We start from the raw sequence: 12,349 nt of genomic DNA on the forward strand, positions 1-12,349 counted from the left end.
TGTATTGCGAAACTCCCTCCTATTCTCCAAAGTTGTAGAAGATTCTCGAGAGTAAGAATAAATCATTTATGTGTGTACGTAAATACTTAACTTGTATTGTTACGTAATCTGAATTTTTTAGAAAACCTTCCCACGGCTATAAATATAACCAACGCGACACGTCAGAGAGAGTAGCTATTATTAGTTCGCTATAATCAGTGTGCTATAAAACTTCGGAAGCTATAACTGTGATTGTTATAACGCTTACCAATCGGAAAACTTCAGATATTTGACCAGGAATCTTTACAAAGTTCGAGCATTACAACTCATTTAACTTCAGTGAATTCTCATCGGAAATTAGTATTTTTACGAAAAAATTACCTAACGTCATCGGTGGAAACCCAATCTCTAATACGCTTATGAACAGTGAAGACTACAGGGCTAGCTAACTTCCCGTTAAGCGAATCGTACTTATATCAACTCGCTAATAATGAACCCTCGATAAGATATCAAGGAGGTTCCAGACTAGAAAGAAAACTTTATATTGCTTGTAAGTTTGAGAGATATTTGTCTGTAAATCATTGTTTGTAATAACTATTTATAATTATTGTTATTATAAATTGTATTGTTGTGTGTATATTAAAAGGTATTTGTGTTAAAAAAGAAAACTGTATATCAATTTTGTTGGCAAATATCATAAATTGACTACATATCGGCATATATTTAAATACTAAATTTAAAATACAATTTAACTACTAAATCTAAATTATCAGTTAACTCAATTTCAGACCATTTAAAATTCTAATACGTAACACTCGGTTTTCGTAGATACAAATTTTCATTACTTTCAGATGACGAATGAAGTTACTATCGTTAACAAAGCATAACGCAAAAGTCTTATTATTATAATTCAAGAAATTGGCAGCATGGAAATAAACCCTCTTTTCTTCATCTGACCCAACTCTGAGCTTTACACTAACTTATTACTTATATATATATATATATATATAACAGAAACATATAAATATCACAATTTACAAAACTAAAATCTAATCCTTCATATCATAAACAATAGCCACAAACATCGTTAACTGATATTATTATGAATTCTTAAGCCTCATAGCCGAATAGCATCTGTTTAAGTTGACCCTGCTGACTGATATTACGTATAATGTGAATGATCGTGGACGGTATATACTCGGCCACAGCCTGAATTACAGCATGATTCCTTTTATGAGGGCAATCTCCGAAAACTTTCTGTGTCTCTTTTTGACGGTTATTTTTGTGTGTGTGTGTGTGTGAATTGTCAAAAACCGCAGCTCGCAGCAGCAAAAGTCACAGCTAGTCTAGTAATCGTATTACAACATTCATTAATTCCCTGTGGAAAACATAGGCTGTCACTGCATGAATTACATACGATATAGAGAGAGAGACAGAAAGAGTCACTGATACCAATATACATATACATCGTACTTATAATACCTATTACTTTTATTTGTTAAATGTCAATATGCTTGGAACCCTTCAATAGCATCTAGCAGTCGCTTGAATAGATACAGATATAACCACGTTCGATTTAACGAAGCATAGAAATCACCGAGACCAGCTGATAGTAATGGATCGATATAGAAGTGTGTAGCTGAAGAGGCGGATTATGTTGCCTTATACATAAACTAAACATGAGATATAAACGTCAGTTCTCGTAGATTATCAAGCACTCGAAAGGAAGGACGGTTTAGTTACATCCTAATTTTGATGATGTTTCGCTTTGAAAATTTAAAATACATATTTATTTCACAGACTTTTTTGGCCTACTGTTCATAAGGTTGATCAAAATTAACTATAGTTTTGAGCTTCGTTTCATCTGAAACTACCTCCTTTAAGGACATTTTTTATCACAATAAATTCTTAAACTACACAACTTAGTTAAAAACTAAACGCTAACTACAGTTTTGAGCTTCGTTTTTTTGAGCTTCATTTTTTATCACAATAAATTATTAAATTCCACAACTTAGAAAATAAAACACAATAAGTCACTATTTTATATAAACTGTGTTTTAACGCCGCCTGGTAGAGCATTAGAAATTACAATTAGGTATAGAAACAAAACTTTCGTAACAATAAATCTTACGCTTAATGAATTTTCCACTTTATAATGACGTAAATGAACCTTAGGTGAGTGTTTCTTTAACCATTCTGTTTCTTCCACATAATGCTGATCGTGACATTTTTGACAAGATGTTTTTTTTAATCTAAAATTAGAATTTCTATTGTAACTCATTCTCTTCATTGTATAAAGCTGCTTATCATGTATAGGAGAATAAAGACGAAAAAAGGAGCAGCGAAGGAACCTGATTCATGAAATATTTATCAGGAGAAGAAAGGAGTAACTTATGTCAAGAATCCTCTCACATTCATGGAGTTGAACAAAAAAAAAGCCAAGTGAATTGAATATGTTAAACAAAACACCTTAGTTAAAAAAATTATTTAATAAAAGACATTAGGCTCATGCCACTAGAAGTTCTCTAAATATCGTGTATCTCCTTTTATGTTTTTAGTGCCGCTTACGAGTTCTTCAGTGGAAGTCATTTGTAAATCTGCACCGAAGTTATCTTTGTTCCAATTAAACGCACGTTTGGTATGTTCTTGGTTCTAATCAGCTCTATAACGTAGTATATTATTTACATGTAGAGGTTCCGCTCTTGGTAACAAGCTGTTACATGCTGAAATTCAACTCATATATATACTGTTTGTTGTTCTCTTAAAGAAAACGTATGTTTGTGTATCGGGATAATTTAATTTTACTGTTACATGAACAAACTGATTACCCTGTTCTGCGGAAACACAGTTCTCCTATTCATGTATAATATTACCGTTTTGAACATCAAGCGTGACGATAAACTTGTTACAGAACTATGAGGACCCGTTAGTAAGAGACCTGTGCTTCTATAAACTGAAAACAAAATGTGGATATATTGGGGGTCAACATACATCAACTTATACAATTTGGAATCATAGAGAAAAGAAAATTAGGGTTTGTTTGTTATTAAGCGCAAAAGTGCACAATGGGCCACCTGCACAGTACCCACTATGGGTATTGAACCCTGATTTTTATCGTTATAAGTCACCTAAGGGAGATCGAATCTCGTTTTTGAATACCTTCAGCATGTCCTGATATCAAACTCTGAGTAGAGGTGTTTACAATCTTCGTTGAAATGAAATTTTCAAATGAATAAAATATATATGTTTGGTGAATTATGTGTCTATTAACAGTGAGATTTGCTTGTGTTTTTGGTTGCACTGTATTCGGAGTACTAGGAATTGCTAAGTAACTTTATACTCAGAGCTAAAAGGAAGATTGATTTCCAAAATGTGATTATTATTAACGTATTATTTATCTATACTGTAGAGCGGCTTACTAACGTATTAATTATCTATACTATAGAGCGGCTTGTGCTTGTCTGTGACGAAACGTTTCCAACTTCCTGACCTCTGATCAACACAAAACGTTCAGGGGTCGTTGGGTGTATAAGAAAGGGATTCTAAAGTCCCTTACTTTAATCATATTACAATTTTTAAGAGTTTGACAGCCATTTCGTTGTTCTCCTTTGTCTTTATATCTACTTTCCGAACTCTGATCGCCGTAGTATTTTCAGGGGTTCTAGAGTATGACTCAGCTCTCGCGACACCTAGAGGTAAAACTCAGATAATATATTGAAAATAGTTTTACTGATATGAAAACTATGGATGGATGGATATCTAGATTTTTTTATTCAGCTGTTCTGTAGACCTATAGTGAATGACGTACACGCATGCCGTGAAGACCACGAAATAAACGTTGACAACGTGAGAATGAAAAGAAAGAACGAAAGTGTCGAATCTAGTTTATCTACTATCAAGACTTCTGACACTTTGTTCTACTAACTGTGGTTTCCCCCTCCCCATCAATATGTAAGTTTACTTCAGAGATTATAAAAAAAATATTTATTCTGTGAATAAAAACACACTTAATGACTGAAGACACGATAAGTTTTGAATATTGAAATTATGCCAAACTAATGACTAAAGTGATATTTTTAGAACGTTTTGGGCCACTGTATACAATCCTGCTTATGAGTTATATTGTCATTCAAAAACACCACACATTTTTATAAACATTTTTCACTATCTATATTATAAATGATATAAAAGAAAATAGAATGTAAGATATAACCACCCGAAAAAAACGTTATTGTATTTTGAATAGGTGTATATATTTTGAGCTATCCTGTTCTTTCTCTAACAGTACGGAGATTATCATGAAATCAAATTTAGTGCCTTTTCATAAGAGTGTTCCAAGACAGATAACAGAATGTAATGCATAAGTGTGGACCGTTTTGCAGATGCTGCTGTATATTATGTGTTGAATACACAAAGGACTGCTTTGTTTTGTAATGTATCGTTGTCTGGTATCATGGCACTTATTCTGTAACTGAAAGAGAAGCTTTAAAGACTTCATTCTCTTTGTTGGCGGGGTTCTATAATAATTAAGAACTGGATAAATTTTTCTGAAGTTGTGATCATTTATGGACCATTGCGCGGAAATGTGTTTTATTCCTGAACATTTCTTATATTTATTGAGACCATATTTCTACTCCAGAATTCACGTCAAACTCTGCCACGAATACACACACACACTGAAACGGTGGCTCATATATTGCATGTCAGAACCATAGTACTGAAACATTAGATGCGTTTCAAATCGACGGTTAATATACATCATCCTTCACAGCTCGAACTTAGCGTAGTCTATCACTTAGTAGGCCTGAACAGTCGATACGGAACCAACCCTACATGTCTCCAAGGCGATCAGCTTCGAAAACCTGTAGAAGCATGCAGCTGTGTAACGTGAAATGATGCTTGGCTCATCTTCACACATAAATACTTGAGACACAAGAAATTGAATTATAGTAACTTCAGAAAAGGTCTTACTTTTTTATGAACCTACTTCCTTGTCTAACGAGGTACTTATTTCATTTACGTTTTATTCACTTGTTTTTGTAGAACCTCGAATTTTGGCGTTATAAAACCCAAAACGTACCGTTGAACCAACAAGTGAAAGGAGAGGCACTTATTCGATTAAAAGTGCTAAATACGCTTACCCAAAATGTAAGTAAACTAATAAATCAATTACTCTGATTATTTTGCTGCAATTTTGTATCATAAAATGATGTGCATAACAGTAAAAAATGTACTTTACAATATTTGAAAATGAACTTTACAATATTAAGAAACATGCTTTACAACGAAGTTGCAACTTTTAACTTTTCAGTTTAGGGTGTTCTTCATCTAGTCGCCTTATAGCTAAGTACTTAAAGTCCTCAATGAGAAACATTGTTCATTGCTGAAACACAAGTACCACGTACCAGATTAATTCATATTTGTAACTTCGGAGGAGGAGTGGCATTGGAAGCTTAGAACATAAACACAGAACTCAAAGTTGCCTTTTTATTTTGTGTTTTTGGTTGCAGTTGGTGAATTTAGCTTTTCAGACTCGGAGAACTTTTAAGCGGTTGCTGAAAAAAGGTGCAACTTTTGTTTGAACTGGTGAACGAGTGTCTGTTTATTTTCTTCAAAATTTCCGCACAAAGTGCACAAAGGGCTAATTACACATAGCCGTCTCTTTTGAAATGATATACCCCCGGGGAAAACTGATAGTCAATAGCTTTGATGGGCCGGCTTTTGGGCTACTCTTGTCTGATTGAATAATGGGATTACTTTGTTACTCCTTCACTCTTATAGAACCCATGACTGCAAGGTGCGGAATGTTTTTGTGGCAACAGGTCTAGAATCGTGAACCCTCGGATTCACAGTCCAGGTATGCTAACTACATGCGCAATCCGACTTTATATAAAATGAACAACGCAAGGGTACTAATAGCTTCCTTCCCCCCGTTAGAGGGCGTCGTGGCGTTAAACGTTTTCTATGTTTGACAGAGTGATTGACCATTTAAAGAACGAGAAGCTAAAGCATCTAAAGCATAATTAATGTCATGTAGCTGTTCAATATGGTTGCATGTTGTAGGTTTAAGTAGCTTATTTAGTATCCATTTCATGATAACGTTACAGAAACGTACTTAGTAAAATACAATAGTTTGAAAACCTGATTACGTTTAGTATTCCACGAATATTTCTCTGGAAATGTCAAATAGTTGTACTTGATCTGTATATAATAGATTCCTAGATTTAAAACATGCAAACTGCATATGTAGATAATGTTTACGGTATAAACTTATATCATTTATGAAAGTTTAACTTATTTACTGTCTGTGTCATCTTTATTAGACTGTTCGCTTTTGTACTAATCATCAGGTAGTTTTACTCCGTTTTGAGTAACAGTTTAACTCTCTAGACCCTGACAACCATTTGGATCCTCATAGATTTTACTTATTAGTCGACGGCCGATTTACTCGCACGATATGTGTTATTGTATTGGATTTTGTTAAAGTTCCCAGGCGTTGTTCTAGCTCAAGTAAAAGTCCCGCTGGATATCCCAGTGTCCCTCTAAGTGTTTATTTTGTTTTTATATCAGATGATAAAGATTTATTTATATCTTATTTATGTATTACGACATATTTATTTCCTAATGTTTTTACATAAACATTGCAGCAAAGTAGATAGTGCAAAAAGATAAAAACTTTAATCCTGAATAAACCAATCCGATTTAATCTAAATTTAGGCCTACATGAATCGTCTCTGGTTAATCTTACATTAGGCTTAAATAACATTGTCTAGCAATAAACATTACATGATCATGAACTATATTTTATTTGGATGGACAATATTTTCTTTTTGAGGCTCCCTCTTTAATACTAAATCATTGTAGCATTACACAGATATACACACACACATATATATATATATATATATATATGTGTCTGTGTGTGTGTGTATGTAAAAAGGTAATAAAATATATCTTCTGATTACAAACAGTGCTCATTACAAGAACTATTCCATTTACAGTGGCGAAAGTTGCGCATCTAAAATTAACTCCATTAAGTAGTCTTTAACCCCCAAAAAAGGAGGTGAACTTACATAACTGATGCTTGAAACTGTCAGTACTTGTTGAAACTCCATAATTACAGAATTTAGGAAAACTAGACAGTTGTACATTTCACAAATACATCATTTATTACGACCATGGTTTTGCCAGTAAAAGCATCATCAGGTACAGACTGATATGTTTTGTAACAGTGTTTATATATATATATATATATGTTTAAACAAAGAACCGGAAGTGACCCTGACATTCACCTAGAGATAAATGGGGTAAGAAGTGGGGAGGAGTTTAAATTGGTTTGGTCATTTAGAACTTTTTCTGGATTTGGTTTTAGACTTCTATTCATTTCTAAAATTTTCAGACTGTTTAGTTTTTTTACCTTTACCACAGATATGTAGAATTTTGCAATTAGTTTCTGGATCAAACTGGAGTTTGAAGATACGCGGACAGCACTTTGAGTTCGTGAATGCGCTATAGTAGCGACGATGAAATCCCTCTACTCTATATTAGATAAGTTCATTTCAAGAGTTGGCGGTGGGTGCTGTTGACTAGCTGCCGTCCCTCTGCGCAGATAGCCCTTTGTGCAGCTCTTTGAGCAAAACTACTGAAACACGCAAACAAACTATAGTGTTTCACTACCACTGTGTGTTTACTAGGGCGCTGGTTGTTCATTTATATTAGTACATATTAGTGCAATAATAATGAGGTAATAACGTACAGCAACAACATAAACATAACAATAAACTTTATCTAACTGTTTACAGAGAGTACCAGCCTCATTAAGAGAATTTTACTAATGAATCAATTTTCATGTTTTAAGTAAGAAAAGCGATTAACTAAATAAGGGATTTCGTGTGCTCAACTTGCTTGTTTCAATAGTTGAGCGAAACGTGGACTTCTCTTCAATACTATAGAACGTCTCGTTTGACGTATGGTCGCTGTAAAAAGACCTTACATGTTATAATTGCAAACTTTTCTCATTACGAAATAGAATAAATCTTTGAGCTTGCTAAAGATTAGGTTAATTATGAAATTCATTATTTTATTCTGTCAACTCAGCAAGAGGATAGAAATGTTGAAGAGAATATTATGTAGGTAGCGCTTTAAAATTCTTCATATATTTTCTTACGCTAACAAGAAAAAAAACCGTTATTCAAACGATCTTTTTTACGTTGATTAGTTTGATATCTTCCACCATATATATCCCCTTATTTCACTCAAAAATAGTAAGGGTACTTACTCTCTTGATGAGATTAGTATTTTTGTCATTTCTTGTATGCATTAACACTTCTGAAATGGGATTTCAATGTTTGTCATATCTTTCTTTACTTCTCAAATTTGATTTGATTGACAAGACTTCATTTGTTCATGGACGGAATTAGTAGCGATCTGATAGCATATGTGTTCTTCCTGATGCTATTTTTATTAGCTGTTCCCTTGGTATAATTACTGTTATTCTGTTATTATACTGAACACAAAGATTACATTCATTGTCGCATACGAAACTATTATAAAACACATGTTCGACATCCTAATGAGATTACATGTATTTTACCTTTATCGTTTTAACAATTAAAAAATACAAGAAGACAAACTGAAATTTGCTGTTGAAATTTTGACTACGAACATCATAGATACATATATTTCCTTTGTCTCTAAGTCAGTTTAATCTTTATTAGTTAAAATATATTTCAAAAAAATTAAGTAAATAAACAATTAAGTAATTAAGGTATTAAATAAAGAATTTCCTTTGAACCAGACTAAAATAAAAATAGCGTCTCAGAGTAAATAATACATAAAAGATAAAATTTTCTGAAAGTTCTTTATCTGATTAGTATAAATTAACACATTCTAAGGAGATTTTTCTCATTCACAAGATTTACTAACAATCGAAACTTCATGAATGAAAACAAACCAAAACAGAGGAAATAAAAACATTTATATAGTGCTTTACTTCTAACCTATGGATATATTCATAACATTGTCTATATTTGTAGCTGAACATTCAACAACCAAAAGATCATAGAGAAAGTTATTTAAATCGATTTTTACTATCTCCGAGTTCGGACGATTGTTTGTTTGTTTGTAATTAAGCACAAAGCTACACAATGGACTATCTATGCTCTGCCCACCACGGGTATCGAAACCAGGTTTCTAGCGTTGGAAGTCCGCAGACATACCGCTGTGCCACTGGGGGGTTTTAGCAGTCGAACGTATTATCTGTACATCTACTTGTTCCTTTAAGCATATGATTTCAATGTTAATAATAGTACATCTTAATGGTATATTGTTCAAAGTAAAGTCACCATAAAAAGTGTTTTTAATCTTTTTTAATTACTTACGCTTATATGTTTCTTTTGTTTCTGTTTTTTCTTAACAATATATAACTCAGCTTTTAGATTGCTCGATTAAAAATTAAACTTCAGTGATATATTTTATGTATATAGTAAAATTATTGTTTTCTTAAGTGTGTAGGCAGATTTTAAATATGTGTGACCAAGGATATGTAAAGTTCCCTCGTATTGTTTTCTTAATTTTGTAGGCAGATTTTAAACGAACAGCTATCTCCTCATCCTATTATAGTTCAGTAAACTTATTGTTTTCTTAAGTGTGTAGGCAGATTTTAAACGAGCAGTTATCTCCTCTTCCCATTATAGTGCAGTAAAGTTTCTGTTTTCTTGTCACACTAGCAATTGTTGTAAGCTCTTTAACGAAGTACAAGTAGTTGGTCGAACTATGAACAAAACAAAGTCACGTTGATTCTCACGAAACACAATGTTTATGCACGAGAAAACTTTAGAAACTTCTAAACACTGTTATTACATAAGTTTTCGGGCTTTCTAGCGCTAACCAAGTTATATAATAGACTTTCTAATAAATATGCAGAATTTGCATTTAACGTTCTCTGTCAGAAAGTACAAAATTAACCCATAGATATGGATTAATTCATTTATACTCCAGGGATATGTAAAGTTCACTCGTATTGTTTTTCGGTCACACATGGATTTGAGATAAGCATATTGCAAAAAAAAACAACAACAAGATCCTACAAACAGACTTTAAACGTATTTCGTGTTTGTTGTTCTAGAATTAAGATTAATGACCCTGTTTTACTAATAAACATTCTTTAATATTTTCAATTATTCACAAATTCCTTTTTTTCTAATTTTCGTCTTAATGTCTTTTTGAACAACAGATAGGGTTCCAACAATAATTAATTATTCAAAATAAACGTATAAAAACAACTATAGCTCATAGTTACAGATATGCTTTAAACTTACTTCAAATCATACTGAATGTAAAAGTTAATGCAGTTGCTGATGTTCTCACGCTACAGATCAAGCATACCTTTAATGTTTTAGTGCCTACCTAACACGCTAGGATGAATGATGGATCAAAACTGTAATAAATTACATCTTTGCCTGTTCTGTTAGTGTTGTTTGATCAAATGATACACTAAAAGAATTGAGGTAAAAAATTGGTCGGACTTCTTCTAGGTGGACATTGTAGCTGAATAAACGTTTATAGATATCTTTAATCATTCGAAACTTTCTGATAAACGTGATTAGCTAAGACAAGACAGCTGTAGTCCAGGTAATCCCTCTCACCTGCTTGTGTGGGTTGGAGTTGTCAGTTTTCTTTCGAACTGGCATGGCCTGGTGGTTAAGGTACTCAACTCCAAAGTTGCGGGTTTGAATCCCAGTCACCGAACACATTCTAGCTTTTTCAGTCGTGAGGACGTTATAAAGTGACGGTCAATCCCCCTATTTGTTGGTAAGAGTAGCCCAAGAGTTGACGGTGGATGGTATTGAAAATTGCCTTCCCTCTAACCTACCAGCACTAAATTAGGGACGTCTAGTGCAGACAGCCCTCGTGTAACTTTGTGCGAGATTCAAAACAAGCCAAGCTGTTTTCTTTCTCCTAGGCGAAGATACTAAGTTACTTTGATTAAACGATAAAAATTGATAGTACGAGTGAAAAAAAAAGAGCTACAATCATACAGATGTATCCTTTTACGCTTCTACTCGTCGTTACTGAAATATTACATGCCTACAAATGTTTATTAAAACAAACTCAGTCTTGTCAGTATTGTCATTTATATATTAGTCCTAGGAGTATGATCACGACAAGACACGTTTCACTAAACTTACTTAAACTTGTGTTTTATCACTGCAGTGATAAGCTGTACAAATGTTTATTAAAACGCAAAAAAATTCGATAGACATAAAAATTTGGTATAATTTTAACGTCTACCTTTCCGATTAACTGCGTACAGAGTTTCTATAGCGCCAATAACATGAGAGTACACACTCCTAAAAAATAAAACGTTATCTACATGTGTAGATATTTCTGAAATGTTGGCATCATAGAATCTCCGCGGAGAAGATTAATGTGTACTTTTAACTTACGGCTGTGAAATTACTCTGAGTCATGAAACCGGTACCGTTCCATCTGTTTCTTGTATTATAGTTCTCACGTGCAAAATAAAATTTGCATTGAAAGAACTGAAAAATAAATATTGTTTCCCAATTCGCCTCAAGGACTACTGTAACGTATGTGTGTAATGAGAGTTAATCTCATTTTATGAAAACAAAATATGTTCCAGGCCCTTGCTGCCCTTGGGACTACTTTCTTCTTTGTCAACTGTGAGTAACCTGACGACAATGGTGACGCACGATTCCCTAATACTCTAACCATTGTAACACACTCGTTTTGACCAATTTCAAATTCTTGTATAATATCACTTTAATGATTCCAAGAGGTATGGCCATCTTCATCGCAATGCTCTTTTGGGTTGAAATGTTCTTTTTTCGTAACTTCACGCATTGAAAACATTACTTCGAATGATTGTTTGTTTGTTTGTTTTGGAATTTCGCGCAAAGCTACACGAGGGCTATCTGCGCTAGCCGTCCCTAATTTAGCAGTGTAAGACTAGAGGGAAGGCAGCTAGTCATCACCACCCACCGCCAACTCTTGGGCTACTCTTTTACCAACGAATAGTGGGATTGACCGTCACTTCGAATGATTTGAAATGTAATTTCGTTTTTGTTTCTGTAGAGAACGTTAAGGGTTTCCTTCTTTTACATGTCGTATTAGTTAGCTCTGTATCGTTAAACAATTTCGTGCTCTCCAGTGGCACAGTGGTATGTCTGCGGGCTTACAACGCTATAAATTGGGTTTCGATACCCGTGGTGGGAAGAGCACAGATAGCCCATTGTGTAGCTTTGTGCTTAACTTCAAACAAACAAAACAATTTTGTTATATAAATATTCTTTCTCAGAAGTATCTGTAACATATTCCTGTAAGAATAAATATAACCGTAGCGTGGCGG

The 12,349-nt window shown here is 33.6% G+C and overlaps 1 protein-coding gene across 1 annotated transcript in view; it reads right to left on the minus strand.

Moving 5' to 3' along the window:
• Positions 1-10,733, minus strand: part of LOC106478243 (ankyrin repeat and fibronectin type-III domain-containing protein 1-like) — a 122,712-nt gene extending 111,979 nt beyond the window's left edge. Inside the window, exons 1-2 of the mRNA XM_022381815.1 lie at positions 10,626-10,733; positions 3,604-3,668 (exon numbers count right to left, since the gene is read on the minus strand). Coding sequence (XP_022237523.1) covers positions 3,604-3,668; positions 10,626-10,733 — 173 coding nt within the window. The remainder of the gene's footprint in view (positions 1-3,603; positions 3,669-10,625) is intronic.
• Positions 10,734-12,349: the final 1,616 nt, after the last annotated feature.

The sequence above is a fragment of the Limulus polyphemus genome, unplaced genomic scaffold (genome assembly GCF_000517525.1).
Source record: "Limulus polyphemus unplaced genomic scaffold, Limulus_polyphemus-2.1.2 Scaffold193, whole genome shotgun sequence".
Taxonomy (NCBI): Eukaryota; Metazoa; Arthropoda; class Merostomata; order Xiphosura; family Limulidae; genus Limulus; species Limulus polyphemus.